This window comes from Gopherus flavomarginatus, chromosome 12 (genome assembly GCF_025201925.1).
Source record: "Gopherus flavomarginatus isolate rGopFla2 chromosome 12, rGopFla2.mat.asm, whole genome shotgun sequence".
In the NCBI taxonomy this organism is placed as follows: domain Eukaryota; kingdom Metazoa; phylum Chordata; order Testudines; family Testudinidae; genus Gopherus; species Gopherus flavomarginatus.
The window spans coordinates 24,008,354-24,033,467 of NC_066628.1; the positions used below are offsets into that span (position 1 = coordinate 24,008,354).

The following is a 25,114-nucleotide window of genomic DNA, read 5'->3' on the forward strand; positions in this document are numbered from 1 at the left end:
ATTTTGCCGCCCGAAGCAGCAAAAAAAAAAAAAAAAAAAAAAAAAAAAAAAAAGCCACGATCGCAATCGCGATCTGTGGCAATTCAGCAGGAGGTCCTTCACTCCGAGCAGGAGTGAGGGACCCTCCGCCGAATTGCCACACCGAATATCTGAAAGTGCCACCCACTCCGGAATTGCTACCCCAAGCACCTGCTTGATAAGCTGGTGCCTGGAGCCGGCCCTGCCAGCAGAGGGCTCTGAGTGTGGCAGGAGGGGAAGTGCATAGCAAGCTCCCCCACCAAGCAGGTATACAACCTGGCTGATAGGAAAGAATGGAGCAGAGGGGTATCCTTATTGTGTCCACAGCCTCTCCAGATTGTCCCTACCCCCCAGTCGCACTAAGAGGCGGGCAGACACAGCAGCACTACAATAATTTTGCTGTACCTTGATTCTGAGATTGCCTTAATCCAGCCCTAGCAACAGCAGGGAATGGAAAGGTGATTGGTAGCTGGTAGTTGGGGCAGGAAGTTGGGTTGCGTAGTTGCAAAGAAAGCACTTATTGGGATGGGATAAACGGGGCTGGACAGACTCTTACTCAGGTGCAGGGTTCTGCCCTTCCCCACCTGTGACCCTGCCAGGGCCCTGTTGCTGGAACAATATGACTACTACATTCCTGCTCCAGAAGTGGCTGCATCTCAGCATGGCGGGGGCATGAATGCCATTTGTCCTAAGTGACTGGGACTCTTCAGACAAAAGTGGTGATAGAAGCAAAAGGTGTGAACAGAGATTATATAATGAGTAGTGTCCAGGATGGCTGGAAAGCTCTATCTAGGGGGGAGGTATCCAGCCTAGCAGATAACAGCCCTCTGCATGGGGTGGAGGTGCAGAGTAATCTGCTCCCATGTGCCTCATTCTGGTAGGGTGAAGAAAATAAGTTAGAAAAAGTACTGCCAGTTGTGACATTTGCAGTGGGAAAAACTATACTACTCAACCTTCTCCCCTTGAAGAATATTAAAAACATAAGAGGCCCCATATTGCATTACCCAAGCCCCTGAGCTCTCCTGTCAACATATCACTGTCTGTACCTGGGATTAGGTTGATTGTGTCACTCAGGGGTGTTGAAAATCCACATGGACCTAACTCCCACTGCAAACAGCACTATGTCTTTGGGAGACCTGTCAACATAGATGCTGCCTCTCAGGGAGCTGGAGTACCTACAATGACGGTGGAAGCTCTCTTCACTACGCAGTACAGTGCTGCAACTGTGGCATTTTAAGTGTAAACATACCTTAACTCTCCTGCTCTGTTCAGCTCTCAGAAGGGAACATTCCCATGCCCTTTAATTTCTCTCCCTCTCTGCATTATTGATTTCAGTCACTGTGTTGTGGCAGTCTGAGGCCAGCTCTCTAACACTGAACTGTTATGGCATGCAGGTACGGCCTGCTATGTGGATCTGCCCTGCCCTGCCCTGCCCTGCAGGAAGCACAGGGACAAACAGTGCATCAGGCATTGCCTTTCTGAATTCTCATCACTGCCATTCTCTAGGCACACAGCTTGGTCTAGAACCCTCACTCAATGTCATCCACCCTGTTGCTTGCTTCTGGCAGGAAACTAGTGCTAGGGTAAAGGATTCTAGTTCCTGACCGGACAAGCAAATGAGCACTTTCCCCCCACCTTTCTTGGCCCTCCTTTTCACAAGCCCATGCCTACCCTTAGCACCAGGCTTTGGAAAATGTCAACCTCTCATCCCAGTTCCCAGGCACCCCAGGAACAGAACCCTCTCCTCTGCCACCTTCAGAAGACTAGCTCCAACCTGCATCCCTCTTCTACAGCTGACTGCTGCTGTCAGAGTAGATGATCACAATGGTCCCTTCTGGTCTTGGAATCTAGGAGTCTATTTAATTTTGTTAATTAGAGGCACATTCTGTACTCAGACATTACTGAAAGATGTTCCCGGTCAGTAAACTTTTCACTCCTGGCTCAGGGTCTCTTAAAGGCCAGATTTTCAAAAGCATTCAGCAGCTCCCATTAAGAGCAATGGAGAATCCTTCCCTCCCTACTGCGAAAAAACAGGAACTCCTGAGTACAGAGCTCTTTTGAAAATCTGCTCCACATTTTCAGTGGTGAGCACTCTTGCAAGTCTAGCCCAAATAGACAGAATCCTGTATGGACACAAAATTGGTATCTGTATCTGTATCAGATCCACGCTCCACAAACATGGTCTGTGGATATTCACAGATTTTCAGGGCTCTACATATAGAAATTGTAATTCAGCCATCCACAAAGAATGAGTCTGATATCCTTGAATTAAGCATCAAGAAGTAGCAACATTAAGGCTTGATATTCAACCACCATCCCAGTGCATCTGCATTGTCAGAGGTTACCTAATAGAATGTCACCTAATCCATCATAGAATTTAGGATTTAACTCCAAGGCAGATTAACTCTGGTATTTAAACACTGACAACAGTTTAGTCAGAAAGCAAGGGTGATCCTCATGCCCAAATCAAATTCTAGTGACAATTTTAGGGAGCCAGAAAGGGATGGGCCCCAAGTGGGGATTTGTGAGGGAAGAGAGACATCTCGGCTATGGGTGAGCTTAGAATGGGCCAGTACAAGGCACATAGTTAGCATCCGAAGTCATCAGTAAAGGGAATAATTTGAGCAAGGGATTGTGGCAGCTCAGTCTCTTTTTAAAAAAAGAGAATAGTAGATTAAGAATTAACAAATAATTAAGGAGCTCAGAATTCCTGAACAGCTACAGACTGATTACAAACACACATACAGAAGGGTAACTGACTGGAAAGTGTGAGGCAGGTTAAGATGTCTGAAGGAGTCCAGTTCTGCACCTCTTAGTAGAGAATGATGATCCAGAGAGAAAAGAGCAATGCTGCAGCTGCTGCTGGGGAGAAGGAGACAGGTTGCTCCCCTCTGGACGTGTCTAGCCTCTTGGGATGGGGAGCCACATTAACTCCCAGTGACCTCTTCAGCTCACAGGTCACCTGAATTCTGCCAAAAGTGCCACGAATTCCCTGAACTGATTACATTTGGGGTGGGGAACAGAAGAAAGATTACAGCCCGGAGACAGTAAGAACCACAAGAACAAAGAAATGGAAGTGATTTTTGGTTTAAACATTTTGTTAAATCGCTATTTGTTCTACAGCGCATACAGAGTCCCCATGTACAACTGCTGGGCTAGCACAGCAATGTCTATTCCAGAAGAGAAAGGAAGGGAATGGTAGTAACTGAGCAGTCTGTTTAAGGTAGGAATGAGAATTTCCTTTTCTAACACCAGAAAGGGAGCTGGCCTCATTTGCCTTTGACCGAAACTAGTTAAATAGATGTGAATGTGGTGCTGCTGGAGAGAGGCCCTTGGTGTACACAGTGTGAAAGCTGTGCCACAGTCCTCTCCTGGGAGAACCACTTCTAGGATCCCACTCCGTCCCCGTGGCCTCTACCACAGTGAGTCCAGTCTGGGTTAGTCCCGCTGGTGTTCTCAGGGGCATAGACACTCATCCTACCTGGAAATGGCAAGAAACCTACAATCCATTCTACACAGGCCAATAGTAAACATTTAACAACACACTCCCCCCCCCCCCACATTATCCTACCAGCTACTTGCCCTCCCAACACCAGCCCTAGTCCCAACCACTAAAACAACTGATTCTCCCAAGAACCAGCACCCTCCCCTAACGATCCCTGCTAAAAAGCCATACCAGTTCCCTCCCACTACTCACCACCCCACTAACCAGAAAGCAGATCCCACAAGCACACAGCTCCAATCTCCTCTAGCTACCGCCTCCTATTGCTATAATGGACTTTTCTTCCCTCCTCCAACTCCTAACATGTTTGAGTGGGGTAGGGCCATAAAGGCAGGAAGGACACAGGGTTCTCTCCTGTGTGGGTTCTCTGATGCCTCTTGTGGTGGGAGCTGCGGCTGAAGCTTTTCCCACAGTAAATGCACTCATAAGGTTTCTCTCCCGTGTGGATCCGATGGTGCTGGGTCAGGGTAGATTTGTCAGTGAAACTTTTCCCGCAGTCAGAGCATGCATAAGGTTTCTCTCCTGTGTGGATCCTCTGGTGTCTGATCAGATTTGAACTGACATTGAAGCATTTCCCACAGTGAGTACACTCATAGGGTTTCTCTCCTGTGTGGATCCTCATGTGTTTGACCAGGTCCGAGTTCTGGCTGAAGCTTTGCCAGCACTCCGCACATGTGATGGGGATCTCAATGGTCGAGGTTTTCTTCTTTGAGGTTTTAGTTTTTTTAACCTTCCCAATGGCAGCGCTGTCCCGCCCGGTGCATTTGTCCTGCTTCTTCCCTGGAGGACTCCTCAGGCGTCTCTTGTGGTGGGAGCTGTGGCTGAAGCTCTTCCCACAGTCAACGCATTTATAGGGCTTCTCACCCATGTGGACGCACGGGTGCTGGGTCTGGGTTGATTTGTCTGTGAAGCTTTTCCCACAGTCAGAGCAGCTGTGGGGTCTCTCCCCAGTGTGGGTTCTCTGGTGACGGATAAGGTTTGAATTGATGCTGAAGCTTTTCCCGCAGTCAATGCATTTATAAGGTTTCTCCCCTGTGTGGATTCTCCGATGATTTGTGAGGTCTGAGCTCTGGGTGAAGCTTTTCCCACACTCAATGCAGATGTTGGGCCTCTCCCCTGCATATGTTCTCTGGCGGACGATAGTGTCTTTGCGTTTTCTCACGCCTCTCCCACGGTGGGTTGATTTACTCTCTCTCTCCTCTGAAGGGTTTTGCTGCTGTGCTTCTGACCTACCCTGACTCTTAAGGGATTTTCCTTGGTCTAGTTTCTGAGATACATTTCCTTTGGATCGTTTTGGAAACATCTTAGGCAGTTCCTCTCCAGCAAGACTTTGAAGATTCTCTTGCTTTGTTGTCACTCACAGTCCTGTCACCTGCTGGGAGAAGGAGAGAATCCAGACACGAGTCATGCTCCAAGCATGAGCAAAAGGAAACAGGTTGACAAATTATTTGAGAACTGAGAGATCTCTTTAACTTAACAAATCCAATGGCTGGATGGTGCAGACAACTGAGCTCAAAATGGAATTAAGGCACAATTTTTAACAACTTCCCAAGGGAGTGGTGGATTTTCCATCATTTAAAATTTTTAAACTAAATAAAAAAAGATTGGATACCTCTTTCTTAGAAGAGAAGAGAAAAGAGAACTCTCTAGCTCAGCCACACGTTATTGGCCTCAATGCAGTAATCACTGGGTGATCTTCTTTGACCTATGCTATACAGCAGAGGTTCTCAACCAGGGATCCGGGGGCCCCTGGAAGGGTCGTGAGCAGGTTTCAGGGTGTCCTTTAAAATAAAAGCAGAGAGCAAGGCCAGCGTTAGATTCACTGAGGCCCAAGGCAGAAAGCTGAAGCCCAAGCCCTGCCATGTGGGACTAAAGCCAAAGCCCAAGCAATTTAGCTTTGCAGGATCCCCTGTGTTGTGAGGCCCTGGGCAATTGCCCTGCTTGCTACCCCCTAATGCCAGGTCTGGCTTTTAATCTACTGGATATGCAGAAAAACAGCTGCTGTGGCACAGGTGGGCCGTGGAGTTTTTATAGCATGTTGGGGGGACTCAGAAAGAGGTTGAGGACCTCTGTTCTAGAGGTCAGACTATGCCTTCTAGAGTAGCCAGCTGAGCTCATAGTTGCCCTGGGTACCCGCTAACCCCTTAGGTTTTCTGTTATGACTGTCACTGATGCAATGTATTAATTTAGGGGCCAGTCCTACAACTATTCACTCATGGGAATAACTATTCACAGAAGCACACTCAAGGCCTCATTCCCCCTAACCTTATACTTGAGAGTCATTTACACTGGTGCAGATTAAGTGCACAGTGAGGGAAAACCACAACCACTTCAGATTAGCAGTCACTTCATTTTGCAGAGCGGAGGGTGAACGACAAGATGCAAGGCAAGAGGATCCAGCCCTGAACTGCCAACTCCTTAGGGCAGGGGGATATCTTTATTTGTTTCTGCAAAGAACCCAGCCTGCTCATCTGTGAGCAAGACAAATAATCAAAAGATCCATTTTATGGGATTCCCCTGACATTATCCTCAAGGGCAGGGACTAGGCCAGGGGTGGGCAAACTACAGCCTGCGGGCTGGATCCAGCCCATCAGAGCTTTGGATCCAGCCCGCAGGATTGCCACCCCTGCAGGCCCCATGCCACTCCTGGAAGCAGCTGGCACCATGTCCCTGTGGCCCCTGGGGAATGAGGGGCAGAGGGCTCTGTGCCCTGCCCTTGCCTGCAGGTACCTCTCCCGAAGCTCCCACTGGCCACCATTCCCAGCCAACGGGAGCTTTGGGGGAGGAGGTACCTGCAGGTGAGGGCAGCACACAGAGCCCTCTACTCCCCCAGAGGCCACAGGGATGTGGTGCCACCTGCTTCCAGAAGCAGCACAGGGCCACAGCACACAGGGAGCCTGCCTTAACCTCGCTGCATGCCGCTGCCACCCTGGAACCACTCCAGGTAAGCGGCACCAGGCCAGAGCCCACACCCTTAACTCCCTGCCCTAAGCCCTCTACCACACTCCATACTCCCTTCCACAACCCAACCTGCTGCCCTACATTCATAGCCAGGCATGCAATTTCCTCACCAGATGTGGCCCTTGAGCCAAAAAGTTTGCCCACCCCTGAACTAGGCAGAGGCAGCAACTGGATTTTTCTCTCTCTGCTTCTCTGGGGGGGAACCCAACCAAGAAAGTCAATTTTCGGGTGGCCTTTGCATCAGGTAACCGTCACTATGAAGAAGAGTTTTTAAAAGGCAGTTTTACTAACTGACGTATCAGTGACCGCAGCACTTGGAGCGGAGCTAGGCAGGTTCGGGACCCGGGAATTCCTCTTCCCAGTTCTCTCTTCTGTTGCCACTTTCCAGGCTTTCCTTCCCCCGCTACCCTCCCCTCTGGCTGGGTCCAGCTCAGGGGCATTTCCTCCCCCATCGCTGGCCTGGTTCCTGGCAGTGCGAACAGGAGCGAGAAGCGCTGGGGGCGTGGAGGGGCCATCTGAGCAGAGTCAGCGCGACTCGCTTTGTTGCCCGGCCCCCGCACTTTCCCCAAATTCTCTCTTGCAATTACCTGGAGTATGCGGCTCAGGAGCTGGTGGCGATAGAGCCTGGGGCTGCCCCGGGAGCTAGTTTCAGCCCGCAGAGAAAGCCCCCCTGGCTGTGCACAGAGGAACGGTAGGGAAACACAACCCAGCACAGCGCTAGCGGTGGCTCAGTCCGGCTCACAATGGAGGCAGCAGCCCCAGCTCCTGACCCAGGAAGTTCAATCCCTTATATCCTGGTCAGAGGAAAGCCAGAGAGACTCGGAGAATCCCCCTCCCCCTTCCTTTGCAGTAACAGAGGTGCTGAGCACCGTGTTTAATGCACGTTTGAACTGCAAATGGCTTTTCAGGCTTAAGACCCACCTGAGAAGGGATGCAGGGGGCAGGTCTTAACTTGGCTGCCCGCATATACTGCGATGTAACTGGAAACGGGGGCTGGAAGAGCTGTGAGGGTGACATCAAGCCAGGGAGGAGGAGGAACTCCCAGGATATTCAGATAGGAGTAAAATATATGGTGATATGAAAATATCCCCCTGGCAAACTGACATGCACACTGTATAGCCTGAGCTCACTGCTAACACCAAGAACTCCTTGCATCCCTCCATTTCCCCCATGAGCTCCCTGCAGGTCACCCTTCCATCACCCTCTATTGGTAAGGTGACCAGATAGCAAGTGTGAAAAATTGGGACAGGAGTGGGGGGTAATAGGTGCCTATATAAGAAAAAGCCCTGAATAACAGGACTGTCCCTATAAAATCAGGACATTTGGTCACCTTATAGGTAAGCCAGAGGGCTCAGCAGTACCCCAGTTCCAGTTTGCACCCCGGGGATCCCGATGTTGTACTGATACTGGGAGACCAGGTCAATCCAGGGCCACAGGCCAATTCACTTGTGTATTAATAGAGATCAAGGTATTTGTATAAGTATGGTTGGTGTTTAAAATTCATGAAAGCTAATGGGATGTTACTTGTATTGTTTTCACCTCTTTGTTCCTGTTATAATGAAATAGCAAACATTTATATTGTGCATACCCCTGTAAGCAGACAACAAAGAAATCTTGTGGGATGCTAATGAAGGACTTCAACAGAAAAGCACGTGGTCATTATGGTGATAACTGGTGGCCAATGACTCGAACTGCATTCCTCACTCACCATCATCAAAGGAAAAGCCCATGTGCATAGAGACACCATCGGCTTGTTTTCCTTGAGAAGCTATAGGTATGGATTCCAGGAATGATCCTGCATCTCTGGACTATATGGACTCTTACAGGGAAGGGTACCAGATACAAAGCCAAGGTTCCCAGAGACTATCTGGGTACCCTGAAATACTTTTGGGAGACTGGCAGTTCATTACATTACTACTACCATTTGGACTTACAAACTGTGACTACCCCGATATAACGCTGTCCTCGGGAGCCAAAAAATCTTACCACGTTATAGGTGAAACCGTGTTATATTGAACTTGTTTTGATCTGCCAGAGAGCGCACCCCCTCTTTCCCCGGAGCACTGCATGACCACATTATATCCCAATTTGTGTTATATTGGGTCACGTTATAGTGGGGTAGAGGTGTATTTTACCTGCTTTAACCTCTCAATAATTCTCATTTCCTTTTCTTAGCTAATAAACCTACAGCTAGGTTTCTACAGAATTGGGTGCCAGTGTTGTCTTTGGGGTGAGATGTGGAGAACCCATTGATCTAGGGTAAGTGGCCAGTCCCTTGGGACTGGAAGCAATTTGGTGTGGTGTGATTTTTGGTTTATGTGACTATTATCATTAAGGCCATGTCTACACTACCCGCCTGATCAGCAGGTAGTAATCAATCTATCGGGAATCGATTTATTGTGTCTTGTCTAGACGTGATAAATCGATCCCCGAATCGCCGCCCGTACTCCACCTCAGCAGGAGGAGTAAGCGGAGTCGACAGGGGAGCCACAGCAGTTGACTTGCCGCCATGAGGACGGCCAGGTAAGTCAAACTAAGATACTTCGACTTCAGCTATGCAAATAGCATAGCTGAAGTTGCATATCTTAGATCAATCCCCCCCCAGTGTAGACCAGCCCTAAGTCCAGTCTGTCTAGGTGGCAAGATAGGCTGGAGAGTCTAAGGAGAATGTCTATGACTCCATGGTAAGACTCTGGTACAATGATCCAGGAGTAACATTTGTTACTGGTTTGGTGAAATCTAATTCTAGAACACAGTTCCAGTTTGGGGTGTCTGCCCAGTTTTCTGACAGTCTGCCCTGAGATTAGCACTTATAGTTGTGAGCCACTCCAGACAGCGTGACAATTGTTTTCTTGTTGTTTTCTTGTTCTCCCTCATCTGCCTATCTCTTCCCCCTGTTGTCTCTTAGCAAAGACTGTCCTTTTGTTCTATATGCGTACAGTGTTTAGCACCATGGGGTGCTGGTTCATGACTAGGGCTCCTACTTGTTATGGCAATACAAATAATAAATAATAACTATAGATTATTACAGGGATGTAGCTGCTGGCTGTGCTCACTGGATGCTGGGGCTCCATGTGCATTCCATTCCCCACTTTCAGTTTTGTCGATTGTCACCAAAATGAACAGGGTTCTGCCCACTGCTGCCTAGAACAAACCTTGAAATGTGGAACTGATTGGATGTAGTGCTGAGAAGTTAGGACCTTACATCCAAACAGAGAAATGCCATCCAATTAAATGTCGGACCTGGCTTCACACAACCAATGAAACTCCCTCCCTAGCTCCCCACAGGAGGGATTCTTTTTTTTTTCCTGAAAAGTAGGAATGAACCAGAGACCTTGCAGGACTCTGGGCAGTCCTTGGGGTCAGAAGCCCATCATCTCTGGGGCTCCTTTATTAAGGGAACCCCTGAGACAATCTCAGATTCCCACAGAATCTCCCCTCCTCGGCACTCATGAAATCTCCTCATTTCCATCCTCACCTGCTACCTTCAAGGAGTGGGAAGGGGCAGCCATGCTATGCAGACACCTCCTTAAAAAGCCTCACCTAGGCAGGACAGCTGGCCAGTAACATCTGCAGAGGACAGGTAACCTTGCTGTGCCACTCTAGGGTCTCCGCCTGCTTTTATGACTCCTATCGCTGTAATATCTAAGCACCTCACAAACATTAATGGATTTATGCACACAACCCCTGGCCAGGCTTATTTCCCCCATTTTGGAAAACTGAGGCACAGAGGGGTTGGTTTTGGGTTGGGGAAGAGCTCTGTACCTTAGCAGCTCCTACTGAAAGTTGTGTAGAGAACTTTAGGGACTCTGTCATCGTCTGTACAGCAGCAGTGCAGTTCCCTGAAATTAGGCCTAAGGGAGGTTATCACACTCAGGACAATGTCGCTTCACCTGGGGTGAAGTGTCTTGGGTGAGTTGCTACCATTGCCCCCAATGACTTCCCCATGTGAGAGTCTGGAGATCATCCTGGTGATATGGATACCACATTCAAGTCAAATAAATCTGCACTAAGGACTTGCCTGTAAATGGAGAGACTCCTCATCACCTCTGCAAGCTGCAGACTAGGAACAGAGAACACAGGGAAAAACACCTAAACATCACCATCTGAGAGTCCTCAAACATTTATGAACACAAACCAAACCTTAATTTAATGACAGCTAAAGACACATCCCACCACCCAAAAAAGTAACCACATGGGAATGAGAAGGAAAGTCTGCATTCTGCCACTTCCCCATCCCCTACAGTGCTGACAGTAACTTGCACCTCTGTGCAAAACTATAATGGCAGTCTCATGACAGCAGATCGGCACACAGTCTTGGACTGGACTGAAAAAAGTGTGCGGTGGTGGGGCAGGTCTATCATAATGTGGGAGCAGCGGCCTTCGTAAGACAGTACTGAAAGTGCACCCCTCAGCAATTCATCTTGGTTTAACTTTCATTGTGTTTTTCATCCAGGTCTGACTCCTTGCAACTCCTCCATTGTGACTGTCACATATCCTACACACGTAACATTATTCTATTTTAACATCTCAGAGGCTACCATTAAGGTTTCACATAAGATCACAAGTTGGATGAAGCTGGGGTGCATTTGGCTGCTTAGTATATCTTGGAGACTGAAGTGGATGCCTTGTGGAGTGTCTCTTCATGCTCAACATCTGCACACAGGCCATCTCTACACCTAGGTGATTCTCTGAGTGCTGCCTCCCAGCCTCCCATTGCAGAGTCCCAGGCAAATCCAGCTGCAGTTTAGAGCTGGGCTATCTGTAAAATATGAGCGGTATGGTGCCCATGTCTGGGGATTTCAACAACCCACTTAGTGCCCAAGGCAGACAGCAAAAGAAAGCAGCAAGCCTGGGACATGCAGTCTCAATAGGGAAGCATAAATTTCAGTCTCTTCTGAATAATGCCAATACTCAGCTCTTAAATACATCTTTCAACATGCTTTAGAAAGGAGATGAGAGTCATCTCCATTTTATAGATGGGGACATGACTTACCATAAGTCACCCAGCAGCCCTACAGCAGAGCCAAGACTAGAACCCTTGCTTCCTGAGTCCTAGTCCAGCATGCTACACAATAGGCCCCATTGTTCTGAGAAGACAATAGCAGTCAGCTGTCATTGCTTGTATACAGCAGCTGAGTAATAATAATCCCATTGAGAGGCTATATAAACACTTTCCATCCAGTGCTCTAACAGCTCTGTACCCAGGTGGCTAGGGGTTCACAGATGGGGAAAATGAAGCCCAGGACTCATAAGCAAGTCAGTCAGTACCAAGGCAGGCCTTACATTCAAAGCTTTTGCCACTTCACTCAGGGATGTCACAACTGCTGTAAAGTCCTCGGGCATGCTTTGCTCTCCATCTCTGACAAATTACATCACTGCAGGGTAGAGACTTCATTATTAATTATTATTATTATACAGCTTTTTACAGCTGTTAAAGCCAGAATAACCCTACTGACCATCTAATCTGAACTCCTGCATAACACAAGCCATAGAACCTCACCCAATGATTCCTGCATCCAGCACGTCACTTTTTGGTTGATTTTAGTTTTCCCCTGCATGAAAGCAAGAGCCCGTTTAACAGAGAATCGCTGACTTTAACAAAATTCAAGAAATTAAATAATAACAAAGAACATTTTGAAACACTCTACAAAAGGCAAGAACCATGCCCTAAAAGAGCTAATGAGCTGAACAGATGATGGACAGAAACAGGATGAAACTTGAGGGGGGAAGGATAGCTCAGTGGTTTGAGCATTGGCCTGCTAAACCCAGGGTTGTGAGTTCAGTCCTTGAGGGGACCACTTAGGGATCTAGGGCAAAATCAGTACTTGGTCCTGCTAGTGAAGGCAGGGGGCTGGACTCAATGACCTTTCAAGGTCCCTTCCAGTTCTAGGAGATGAGTATATCTCCATTTTAAATCTGCTGAAAAGCTAGTGTGATCTACCAATGGCATTTAGCACCTGTTGTATGAGTCCCACTCTTTAAAACATCTTATTAGCCCGGCCCTTGGCTCCACTGTTTCCTCTAAGCTGTGCCCATATGCACACAGATCCTAAACACTGCACACACAGCAAAACACCACACACACAAAAATTTGCACAGAAGAATTTTTTTGCACACACAGCCTATCAAAAATTAGAACATTGCTTGGCTCCTATGTTCAGTGCAACTCAGAAGGGAGGTGAAAAGGTGGATTTAAGCAATCTTTTATGTTTCCCCTATCCTAGGAGCACTTGACCCCAGATGCAGGTTAGACCAGCCTGACTTGTATGGGTTGCCAGTGCCCCCAAAGGGTCAGTGCAGCAGCCAGACACTGGCAGGGTATAGTGTAGCCATGTCTCTGCACCACCCACAGAGAGGGTAGGTGGTATAGAAGTTGCTACTCTGCCTCCACACCAACCAATGCTGTGTTAGGCTGGCTTTAGGGCATCTTTGTGCTGGCAGAGTTCGCACCATTTTTCCTCAAACCAGGGGAAAACTTGCTCCAATCGTGTTCTCTGGAGTTGATGGGCCCCTTGGGAAAAGTGTTTTAATGAGAGACTTGAGGCATGACTCAGAGAGATATGGAAACTGTGAGCTGCAGGGTGTCCAGACCTCAAACATTGGGCAATGCGCCATGTGCAACATGCACCCAGAGGCCAATGCTGCAGGCTCCTCAGTCACCTGGCTGCAGTCCCTCTGGGTTCCCAATAAACACACAGAGACACACACATACAGTAACCAAAGCTTCTTTACTAGGGCAGGCAGAAAATGGAAAGAGTGCAGACAGCCCCGATACAGAGCTCCTGCAGAAATCACCTGGTCACATCCTCAGCTAGTGTAAATCAACCATGCTCCATTGGTGTCAAAGCTACACTGATTTACACCCACTGAGGTTCTGGCCCAGCATGTTTGAATAAGTTTGTGGCCAGATTGTGTAATTACAGTGTTTCTTCTTGCCCATGTGGACAGGCAAATAAACAAGTTAGAGGCCCATACTCTAGCCTAGGCATGTTCCAGGCTTCAAGCTGGGCTTGTTAACAGGGTTTTGATGCCCCCCACCTGCAAGGAAAAACTGTGTTGTAGACACCAGGCCCCATCTACACAACATTTATCACTCAGGTCCCAGTTACAGCACAGATTCCCCTCACCTGACTTTAACATGGTCATAAGGTGTCTAGTTATGTCCTTGAACACAGTCTGAAGCCTGAGCTTTTAACCCATTTAGGGAAGATTGGATAAGGTTCCATTTTCACTACAACCTGTGTCTGTGTTGTCGCTGGGTCACCTGGGTTAGGGATGTTACTGTGGGGCTAAGACCAAATGTGATTCCCAGCTGCGTTTAGACATGGGGCCCTGTGAGTTAGTTACAGACAGGAAACAGAGGAATCCTTCCCTGGGCCATCCAATCAGATCCTGAGCATTACTTGCCCCTTGGGTCTCCATGGATACATGAGAAGTGTCCCTTCAAATACATGCCAGCACACAGGAGATCAGCCTGATGTCTGGTTTGGCTTTGCCTCTGTGTCATCTGGCCACCTCTCCTCCTGTAGCTTCGCAGGCCCTCAACCAGCTGGCACCTCCTGGAGACTTGCTGAGACACAACACACTCATGTCCAGATCTCCCTGGCTCTGGGGGTGTTTCACTGACTGGACAGCTCAGATTCACAGCTTTTTCCTTTACCTCTGTACATTCTCTCAGGGATTCTCCTGGGTCCTCTTCAATCCAGTGACTGGACAGAGGGGAAAGAGAGAGAGAGGAAGACGAGGAGACCACCAGGGAAAGAGGAAAATAAGGGCCAGTCTTTTCTAATTGTTAATATGTGCATTAATCGAGACAGCCTATCTGAGAGTGGAGCCCCATCACGCCTGATGCCATACTGACACCTGGTGAGATCTAGCCCCTGCCTGAATCAGCTCAAACACCATAGTCCTTCTCCAGGCAGCTCCATTCAGTGACAGACTGGACAAGGTCTCTGAATGAATAACAAGAGACCAAACACCCAGGCTTTCTGAGGGCCCTTTCCAACACCCAGCACCTCAAAGGATCCACAGCTGCCTGATCTGGTTCCCAGACCTATCTTCAGGCCTCACGTAAGCAGCAGCTAAGCTCCAGAAGGGAAAGCAGCAGCTGGTGTCTATCACAGGTGGATCCTCTGATGTCGAATCAGAGCAGAGCTCACAGTGAAGCTTTTCCCACAGTCGGTGCATTTGTAGGGTTTCTCTCCGGTGTGGGTCCTCAGATGATTGATGAGGGATGAGCTCTGCTTGAAGCTCTTCCCGCAGTCAGGGCATTTGTAGGGCTTCTCTCCAGTGTGGATCCTCTGGTGCTTGATAAGGGATGAGCTCTCAAAGAAGTTTTTCCCACACTCGGTGCATTTGTAGGGCATCTCTCCAGTGTGGCTCCTCTGGTGCCTGATAAGGGCTGAGCTCTCGAAGAAGGTTTTACCACACTCGGTGCATTTGTAGGGTTTCTCTCCTGTGTGGGTTCTCTGGTGTCTAATGAAGGAGGAGCAGTAACTGAAGCTTTTCCCACACTCGGTGCAATTGTAGGGGCCCTCTCCCATGTGGGCTCTCTGATGCGTGTTAAGGTTCGAGCTCCGATTGAAGCTCTTCCCACAGTCGAGGCATTTATAGGGTCTCTCTCCTGTGTGGATTCTCTGGTGAACAATAAGGTCTGAGCTCCAGCTGAAGCTTTTTCCACATTTTGTACACTTGTAGGGCTTCTCTCCCACGTGCAGCCGCTGATGTTTCACCAGGTGTGAGCTTTGGCTGAAGCTTTTCCCACACTCAGTGCATTTATAGGGCTTATCTCCTGTGTGGATCCTCTGATGTGCATTACGATTTGAGCTTCGTGTGAAACTTTTCCCACAGTCGAGGCATTTGTAAGGTTTCTCCCCTGTGTGCAGTCTCTGATGGATTAGCAGCTCTGACCTCCAAGAAAAGGTTTTCTCACACTCAGTGCATGTTTTCTGGGTTCCTGACTTCTCTGTTCTCCAGTTGATGCTGATGTTGTTGAATTCTTTAAAATCTTCTCCCTGGTGAGTGGATATCCCTAGTCTCTCATCTGGGTGGTTTTCTTGCTGCCTCTCCAGTCCACACTGACTCTCACAGGCTTCTCCAAGTTCAGGGCTCTGGAAAATGTTCTCTTCAGTGCTTCCCAGCAACATCATGTCCAATTCCACCATCTCAGGGCTTTCCTGCTCCAGATTCTCCTCCTCATGCTCACTCCCCATCCCATCATCTGCTGGGTCAGAGAGAGAATCCAGACAGGAGTCACTCCCTGTACCCAGGGAAAAGGGAATCATTGAAAGGGGAATGGGAATGGGGAGGTGGGTACAACAGAAGGGCTAAATGCTGACGGTGAGATCCACCAAGGTACTTAGGTGCCTAAACCCCAGGTCCCAGTTTTGGCTTCACTGCAATTCACAAACTGCCTGCTGAACCCTGCAGTCACCTAACCTCACTCGACACTGAAGTTTTTTAAAATTAAAGTTCCCTGGGTGCCTATGTTCTTGCCTTTGGCCATGTGCATGGCTGCCTCATTCTAGGCATCTGGATGCTCATCTCCCACCGAAGCCCCAGAGTGACCAGTGAACCAGGGGAAGACAGGCGTTCAGCCATCTACATGAATGTGGCACCCAATCCAGTAAATGGCCCCCAAGATCGGATCCTATTCAAAATCCCAGCCAGCAGAGGAGGTTGCGATAATACCTACTTTATAGCTTTTAGCTCAATAGTTAGCGCACTCAGCTGGGATATGGGAGACTCCAGTTCAATTCCCCTCACCTCAGGAGAAAGAATTTGAAAAAGGGGTCTCCCACCTTTCAGAAGGGTTCTCCAGCCACTCAGCTCTGGGATATTCTGATTGGCAGTGGCAGGAGGTGCTCTTTCCATCTCTCCCATTGGAGCTGCTGCACTCTGGATAAATGATGAAAGTTACGGCAGCAAGGGCACTGGACCCAGAGTCTCTCAGGTGGATGCCTGGGGAGGAATAGCTCAGTGGTTTGAGCATTGGCCTGCTAAACCCAGGGTTTGTAAGCTCAATCCTTGAGGGGCCATTTAGGGCAAAAAAAATCTGTCTGAACATTGGTCCCTCTTTGAGCAGTGGGCTGGACTAGATGATCTCCTGAGGTCCCTTCCAACCCTAATATTCTATGCCCTGACCATAGACTCAGTCTTGTGTTTGTATGTGCTCTCATTCTCTTGCTCCCTCCCCAACAATTGTTTAAGTATTTATCCATAGTGGAATAGTCATTGGGCCACAGAAAAAGAGAAAGAATGACTCTATAGTCCAGTGGTTAGGGCACTGAGATGTGAGACCCAGGCTCCAACCGTTCTTCAGCCAGCTTCACCATGAGAGATGGAGGGAGCCCCACCTCCAACTATCCCACAGCTCAGTGGTTAGCACACCCTCCTGAGACATGGGAGATCCCTATGCAAATCCTTTTGCCCTCTCTAGCAGAGGGGAAACTGAACCTCCATCTTCCACATCCCAGGGGAGTGCTCTAACCATTGGTCTAAAGGTGGAGGTTTTGGGTAAAGTGAGAGAAGCACCTACCTCATTGCCCCAAGAAACAGCTTGGGCTTCTGAGCCACTGACTCCAGGAGAAGGGTTCCCATTGGTGCATCACTAGGCACCTCCCAGCAGCCTGGACTCTATCTCTGAGAGAGGGGTGGGGCTTAGCACACACCCCTCTGGTTGGCATCTTCCATTGGTGAGCTCAGCTGAGGTGCTAGCATTTGTGGATCCCAATTTTAGGCACCTATCTCAAACCATTCATTGCACAGGGAAACTCAGCACCTAACTCAGGCTTTGTGATACAAAAGGAGCGCTTAAAGATGATAAAGTCATTGCGAAGAAACTAAATGGATTCTTTGCTTCAGTCTTCACGGCTGAGGAAGTTAGGGAGATTCCCAAACCTGAGCTGGCTTTTGTGGGTAACAAATCTGAGGAACTGTCACAGATTGAAGTGTCACTAGAGGAGGTTTTGGAATTAATTGATAAACTCAACAATAACAAATCACTGGGATCAGATGGCATTCACCCAAGAGTTCTGAAAGAACTCAGATGAAAAGTTGCAGAACTATTAGCTATGGTTTGTAACCTGTCCTTTAAATCGGCTTCAGTATCTAGTGACTGGAAGTTAGCTAATGTAACGCCAATATTTAAAAAGGGCTCTAGAGGTGATCCTGGCAATTACAGACCGGTAAGTCTAATGTCGGTACCGGGCAAATCAATCGAAATAATAGTTAAGAATAAAATTGTAAGACACATAGAAAAACAAATTGTTCAGCAATAGTCAACATGGTTTCTGTAAGGGAAATCGTGTCTTACTAATCTATGAGAGTTCTTTGAAGGGGTCAACAAACATGTGGACAAGGGGGATCCAGTGGATGTAGTATACTTAGATTTCCAGAAAGCCTTTAACAAGATCCCTCACCAAAGGCTGTCACGTAAATTAACCTGTCATGGGATAAAAGGGAAGGTCCTTTCATGGATTGAAAACTGGTGAAAAGATAGGGAACAAAGGGTAGAAATTAATGGTAAATGCTCAGAATGGAGAGGGGTAACTAGTGGTGTTCCCCAAGGGTCAGTCCTAGGACCAATCCCATTCAATTTATTCATAAAATGATCTGGAGAAAGGGGTAAACCGTGAGATGGCAAAGTTTGCAGATAAACTGCTCAAGGTAGTTAAGACCAAAGCAGACTGTGAAGAACTTCAAAAAGATCTCACAAAACTAAGTGATTGGGCAACAAAATGGCAAATGAAATTTAATGTGGATAAATGTAAAGTAACGCACATTGGAAAAAATAACCCCAACTATACATACAATATGATGGCGGCTAATTTAGCTACAACGAGTCAGGAAAAAGATCTTGGTGTCATCGTGGACAGTTCTCTGAAGATGTCCACGCAGTGTGCAGAGGCGGTCAAAAAAGCAAACAGGATGTTAGGAATCATTAAAAAGGGGATAGAGAATAAGACTGAGAATATATTATTGCCCTTATATAAATCCATGGTATGCCCACATCTCGAATACTGTGTACAGATGTGGTCTCCTCACCGCAAAAAAGATATACTGTCACTAGAAAAGGTTCAGAAAAGGGCAACTAAAATGATTAGGGGTTTGGAGAGGGTCCCATATGAGGAAAGATTAAGGAGGCTAGGACTCTTCAGCTTGGAAAGGAGGAGACTAAGGGGGGATATGATAGAAGTATATAAAATCATGAGTGATGTGGAGAAAGTGGATAAGCAAAAGTTATTTACTTATTCCCATAATACAAGAACTAGGGGTCACCAAATGAAATTAATAGGCAGCAGGTTTAAAACAAATAAAAGGAAGTTCTTCTTCACGCAGCGCACAGTCAACTTGTGGAACTCCTTACCTGAGGAGGTTGTGAAGGCTAGGACTATAACAGCGTTTAAAACTGGATAAATTCATGGTGGTTAAGTCCATAAATGGCTATTAGCCAGGATGGGTGAGGAATGGTGTCCCTAGCCTCTGTTTGTCAGAGGATGGAGATGGATGGCAGGGGAGAGATCACTTGATCATTGCCTGTTAGGTTCACTTCCTCTGGGGCACCTGGCATTGGCCACTGTCAGTAGACAGATATTGGGCTAGATGGACCTTTGGTCTGACCCGGGACGGCCGTTCTTATGTTATGTTCTTATGTGAATCACAATACTGTTCCTGCAATTTACTAGCTGCCTAAAAGTTAGGCCCTGTGATGCCCAGCATTGCAATGCCTAAGTCCCTTCATGGATCCCAACCTGAATCCCCCCAAGCCCTTCCTCAGAGGAGAGAGAGGAGGTGACCAATCCTGCTTCCACAATCCATCCGCACATTCAGGAAAGAGAATTATTGCCAGGTATTAGTCAGGCTGGGTGAGAGGCTGTGGGTGACGTCTGCTGTGAGGGGATATGACACCTGCTGGGTACAATCCTGACCCCAAGGTAGAACTGGGGAGCTCACGGGGTCTTTGTAGGAATCTTGTTAGCGCCATTTGCAAATGGTTTCTTACTTGGCTTAATACTAACCCCTCACCTGTGGGGGCTACTCTCAGGATCTCCCATTCCTTAGCAGCGTGGGGATCTGGGATACCCAGCTCTTCCACTGTTTCCATCCGAGAGATCACGTTGGGTTTAGGAATCGGAAAGTCTACTCAGGAGAAAGGAAAGAGGAGAGATCAGAGTTTGTCACACATTCATTAAATAGATGCTACTAAAAAGCTCCATAATTTTAATCAAGTCCCTTCTCTTGCTGCTGGTGGTGAACTCAGGTAAACCTGTAACAGAGGAGGAAATGCTCTTGGAGACCCTTTGGGATAGTTAGAGGTCTAGTGAGCAGCATTCATCCTGAACACTGAATGAGACAGGATCTTGTGCAAAAAACTCTGTGATCATGCATAAGAGGGCTGAACCTAATCCTGGCATTTCCTAAATTTTGAGTGCTTGATTTTGCAATCTTAACAACATTCTTTTAACATATTTTCGTATTATACATCCTAGGGGTTTTTTGTAATAAAAAAAAATCAAAGAAATTCCATCTTTTGCAACCATACTGGTAATTTTCTGCAGCTGATAACTTTTTGTCAAAACTGGCTGCATTTTCACATAGACGATGAAAAGCATCTCTCCAACCTTATGGCCGTTGCCTCCAAGCATGGGAAATTTCCAGGGCTTTGGAGTGGAGCCTGGAGCTGGAGCAGTGGAGCTGCAGGTTTTTGCCTGGAGCTGGAGCGGAGCCGGAGCACATCTCCAAAGCCCTGGAAATTTAAGCCTGAACAGTTAGTTTGTTAATAAGCAACTGAAGATGGAAAGTTATAATAGAAAATGTTAGGCAAATTTAATAGGGCTTGTCTTCCTTCAGACAAAAAGTGTGGTCTTAACTCAAGTTAGGCACCTCAGGTTAACTAACAAGATAAAATGAGTGAAGGTAGGCTGTAGTGTTCACAGGACTTAGTAGCTCAAGGCTGCCATTAAGCTCCCACATAGACTTTAACTCAGGGTAAGAACACACCTTTTTCGTAGTGAAGATGCACCCACAGGAGTCACTATCACTCCATCCAAAAGGATGATGAGCCCATATGGAGGCAGTGTGGGCCAATGGATTGGACGTTAGCCTATGACTATGTATACGACGAGCTCGGGCTGTGATTCCCCTGCTCGTGGACGCATCCTCGTGCTAGCTCTCATTGAGCTAGTGCCAGTATAAACAGCAGTGTAGCCACAGTAGCCTAGGTAATGGCAGCAGAGCCATGGATACAGACCCACCAGTTTGTACGTGGCTGGGTTCAGCCATGTTTCTGCTGCTGCTATCATGGCTACATTGCTACTTCTACTCACCCTAGCTCAACGAGAACTAGCAGGAATATGTGTACACGGGCAGGAGAACCACACCCCTAGCTTGTTGTGTAGACATAGCCTATGATGCAGAAGACCTGATTTCTATTCCGAGCCCTGCGAATGATGTGGCCTGTTTCTAGGGCAATTCACTTGCCCTCTAGGTGCTTCTGTTTCCCTTCTCATGCTTTGAGCATCTTTCCAGTCAGACTGTGAGCTCTTCAGAGCAGGGTCTTCCTCTCCCCATGTGCATGCTGGGACCCTGATCTCAGTGCTGCTCTGACCACAAATAACTGAAGCTGACTCAAGCACTTCAGAGATCTCCCCATTCTTGTGAGAAGAAAGGAAGTCTTACCCAGCAATATCAGGGACTCATAGTTCTCCTGCATGACGTCTCTCTGACCTGGGTCCCGAAGTTCCCACTGCCCCTTGGTGAAATACAGGGCCACCTTCTCGAAGGTCACCAGCCCCTGAAACAGCAAGTATCTCCTGCATTAGAACAATCCCACCTGCTCAGACATAGGAACTGCAAGCTGGCAGCTCCACTCCCTTTGATCAGGAATCAGGCTGTTTTTCTTATTCTAGCGGAGCTCTTTGTCCAGCATTGGACAACTGACTCTATGATGCTTTCCCGTTGTCACATGAGTGAAACCCCAGTGTCTCCCTCGTGAATGCACACACCTCTTGACGGAACCTGAACCAGGGAATGTCTCTCTGCTGTGCCAGAGACAATTCCACAGTTCTGCTCCCCTATTTCTTCCCCTGTGTGGCCTCCTCCAGACCCTCTGTCCTCTCCTCTTCTGGTCTCCTTGCTCCTGGGAGCAGAGGGGACCCCTTTTCAGACTCGGCAGGGCTAAGAGGTGCAGCCAGAAAAGCCCTGGTGATGTTCGAACACTATCCACTCTCCCAGGGCCAGGATTGGTTCCCATGGGCCCTGCACATCAGACAGACAATATCTTCTCTGGATTTTTGATCTGTCTTCTTCATTTTCCACCCCAGCCTCACTGCAAGAACTGGAGTAAATCTGCCCCGGGATGCTGCAGTGAATGGAGCCGGGCAGGGCTGGGAGTAGAGAACCTCCCCCTCCCCACTTATTACTCCTGCTGCCCCTTCCAGTTTCTCCCCCGTCTCCCTCCTGCCCCCTCTCCCCTCCACTCGGTCCCAGGCCCGGCTCGGGAGAGGCAGGGGGCAGGGTGGGCAGCAGCTCCGGGACTCGCAGACCCCCGCCCCCCGGGAGCAGAGCTGGGGCGAGGAGGGGCCGCTGGTGCAGAGTCACTTTCCTGCCCGGCCCCAGCCCTTCCCCCGGGTCTCTCCCCTCACCTGCAGGCTCCGGCTCAGGGGCTGGTGTCAGCAGCGCCCGGGGCTGCCATCCCCCGGAGAAAGTCACCCCGAGCTGGGCACAGAGAGGCGGTAGGGAAGGACTCACCCCGTTGGGGAGTGGCAGCGGCTCAGCCCGAGCTCCCGGATGCACCAGCGGCTGCCTCTGACCCAGGAAGTTCAGCCTCCAAAATGGTGAGCCCAAATGAGGCTGAGCGAGACATAAGCAGCTTCTCCTCCCTTCCCAGTGACAAGAGCCCTCTAGTGTGGGGGTGTCCGCCTCCCCGAGCAGCCCCTGAATACGGGTGGGCGACTCACACAAGCTGCAGATCAGTGTCACAGGGGCGGCTGGCTGCGGTGTGTGTACCGTTTGTAAGAGCTATACCTACGTCCCTGCGTTCACTCTGGGACGGGAACCCTCCTTCTGGGGGATGAATGTGACGCTTGTAGTTATGAAAATGGGATAGCTGCCTATGCGGGGAACTTCATGTTAAAATGTCTACGCCAGAGGTTAACACAAGAACATGAGAATGGCCATACTGCAGGGCCGCCCAGGGGGGAGGGAGCAAGTGGGGCAATTTGCCCCGGGGCCTGGCAGGGGCCCCCACGAGAGTTTTTCAGGGCCCCTGGAGCGGGGTCCTTCACTCGCTCCGGGGGCCCTGCAAAACTCTCGTGGGGCCCGGACTCCCGGAGCTGCTTCCGCTCCGGATCTTCAGCAGCAATTTGTCAGCGGGGGGTCCTTCTGTTCCAGGACCCGCCACCGAAGACCCCAGGCCCCCTGAATCCTCTGGGCGGCCCTGCCATACTGGGTCAGACCAAAGGTCCATCCAGTCCAGTATCCTGTCTACCAACAGTGACCAATGTCAGGGGTCCCAGAGGGAGTGAACCTAACGTAATGATCAAGTGATCTCTCTCCTGCCATCCATCTCTCCACCCTCTGACAAACAGGCTAGGGACACCATTCCTTACCCTTCCTTGCTAATAGCCATTAATGGACTTATCCTCCATGAATTTATCTAGTTCTCTTTTAAACCCTGTTATAGTCCTAGCCTTCACAACAGGGCCGGTGCAAGGATGTTTCACACCCTAGGCGAAACTTCCACCTTGTGCCCCCGCGCCCCCGCCCTGAGGATCCCTCCGTCCCCCTCCCGTGGCAGCTCTTCCCCTCCGCACTAAGGCACCCCCCTCCACAGCAGCTACCCCCCTCCACCCTGAGGCACCCCCCCTTGTGGCAGCTCCCCACCTCCTACCCTCCTCCCTGAGGCACCCCCCTCGCCCCAGCTCACTCCTGCTACGAGCATGAGCACCCCGAGCACACCGCCGCTGCTTCACTTCTTCTGCCTCCCAGGCTTGTGGCACCTAAGCTGATTGGCACTGCAAACCTTGGAGGCGGGAGAAGTGAAGCAGCCACAGCGTGCTCGGGGAGGAGGCGGGACAGGGGTGAGCTGGGGCAGGGAGTTCCCGAGTGCCGCCTCCCCCTACTTGCTGCAGGCGGCCCTCCCTGCGCTCCCCTACCCCAGCTCCCTCTGCCTAAATGCCGGTGGCAACCAGGGCGGCTGAAGATCCGGCCGCCGCAGTCACTGCTGAAGAAAATGGCACCCCCCCAAATCCCAGCGCCCTAGGCAACCATGTAGATCGCCTAAATGGTTGCACCGGCCTGCTTCACAACCTCTTCAAACAAGGAGTTCCATGGGTTGACTGCCCTGTTTGAAGAATGTCCTTTTATTTGTTTTAAACCTGCTGCCCATCAATTTCATTTGGTGGCCCCTAGTTCTTATATTATGGGAACAAGTAAATAACTTTTCCATATTCACTTTCTCCACACCACTCTATCATATCCCCCCTTAGTCTCCTCTTTTCCAAGCTGAAAAGTCATAGCCTCTTTAATCTCTCCTCTTATGGGACTCATTCCAAACCCCTAATCATTTTAGTTGCCTTTCTCTGAACCTTTTCCAATGCCAGTATATCTTTTTTGAGATGAGGAAACCACATCTGTACACAGTGTTCAAGATCTAAGCGTGTCATAGATTTATATAAGGGCAATAAGATGTTATCTGTCTTATTCTCTATCCCCTTTTTAATGATTCCTAAAATCCTGTTTGCTTTTTTGACTGCCTCTGCACACTGCGTGGACATCTTCAGAGAACTGTCCATGATGACTCCAAGTTCTTTTTCCTGACTCGTTGTAGCTAAATTAGCCGCCATCATATTGTATGTATAGTTGAGGTTATTTTTTCCAATGTGCATTACTTTACATTTATCCACATTAAATTTCATTTGCCATTTTGTTGCCAATCACTTAGTTTTGTGAGATCTTTTTGAAGTTCTTCACAGTCTGCTTTGGTCTTTGTTGTCACAAGCTACCGGTGTGGTGCTCTGCTCTCTCCTTGTTGGTATCACTCGGCTGCGTGCGTAGTACAGCAAGAATACAGTTATTTTTACACAGTAACCAAGTTGAAATTAAATGACAGTTTTTCTGGTCCAGCTAGTGGTTTTTGTTTGATTGTTAACTTAATTCTCCATATATGGTAGATAGAAGTGTATTTGAACAGTCTCTTATTTATAAAGCATTTTTCTTTTCTTGATGCTTGGAGGTTTCTTCACTGTATATAGTTATTATCTGGTGTCTTCAGGGTGTGATATTTTCTGGCATCTTTGGTCTGTGGGATGCAACTTAAACAACTTTTGTTAGTTAACATAGTAAAGTTTTTTGTTTGTTTGTTTGTTTTCAGTAACCCAAACTTAATACACAGTTTTAACTTAGTTTGTTTACAATGTAATAAGAACAATGTAATAGGGACCGAGCCTTTTATAACACAAGCTATACTTTTGCAATTGTTGTATAGACATTCATTTTCATTTGGGGTGCATTACTAATATTTAATACTAAATGTAATGCTTAACAGCTAAAATAAATGCTCACAATCTTTCATGAGAAGGGGTATTGCTTTCCCTTGCTGAACACTTTGTTTTTAGTAACATAACTTCA

The 25,114-nt window shown here is 48.4% G+C and overlaps 3 protein-coding genes across 11 annotated transcripts in view; 1 reads left to right on the forward strand and 2 right to left on the reverse strand.

Moving 5' to 3' along the window:
* LOC127032167 (serine/arginine repetitive matrix protein 2-like) overlaps positions 1-25,114 on the forward strand; it is an 82,206-nt gene that overhangs the window by 19,980 nt on the left and 37,112 nt on the right. The window lies entirely within an intron of this gene.
* LOC127032479 (zinc finger protein 436-like) lies at positions 2,670-7,229 on the reverse strand. 6 transcript variants are annotated; one of them, XM_050919791.1, is made up of 3 exons: positions 7,069-7,229; positions 5,133-5,301; positions 2,670-4,892 (listed from the first exon to the last, which is right to left on the reverse strand). In XM_050919791.1, exon 3 carries the CDS (start codon positions 4,821-4,823, stop codon positions 3,819-3,821), a length of 1,005 nt encoding a protein of 334 aa, XP_050775748.1. In that variant the 5' UTR covers positions 4,824-4,892; positions 5,133-5,301; positions 7,069-7,229; the 3' UTR covers positions 2,670-3,818. The 6 variants fall into 6 exon arrangements, with proteins under 6 accessions (XP_050775748.1, XP_050775747.1, XP_050775749.1 ...); XM_050919790.1 differs by having other exon boundaries at positions 2,670-4,895; XM_050919792.1 differs by lacking the exon at positions 5,133-5,301.
* The window catches only part of LOC127032470 (zinc finger protein 239-like), a 59,430-nt gene continuing 47,509 nt past the window's right edge, over positions 13,194-25,114 (reverse strand). Inside the window, exons 1-4 of one of the 4 annotated variants that reach the window (XM_050919774.1) lie at positions 22,235-22,741; positions 21,164-21,278; positions 19,511-19,624; positions 13,194-15,704 (exon numbers count right to left, since the gene is read on the reverse strand). In XM_050919774.1, the coding sequence (XP_050775731.1) occupies positions 14,602-15,704; positions 19,511-19,624; positions 21,164-21,197 (1,251 nt within the window). In that variant the 5' untranslated portion in view covers positions 21,198-21,278; positions 22,235-22,741 and the 3' untranslated portion in view covers positions 13,194-14,601. Of the gene's footprint in view, positions 15,705-19,503; positions 19,625-21,163; positions 21,279-22,128; positions 22,742-25,114 lie in introns of those variants that run through there. The other 3 variants (XM_050919773.1, XM_050919775.1, XM_050919776.1) reach the window with 3 other exon arrangements.

Excerpts from the sequence above, each read along its gene's own strand:
- LOC127032479 (XM_050919792.1), bottom strand. The coding sequence starts at position 4,823 with ATGTTTCCAAAACGATCCAAAGGAAATGTATCTCAGAAACTAGACCAA.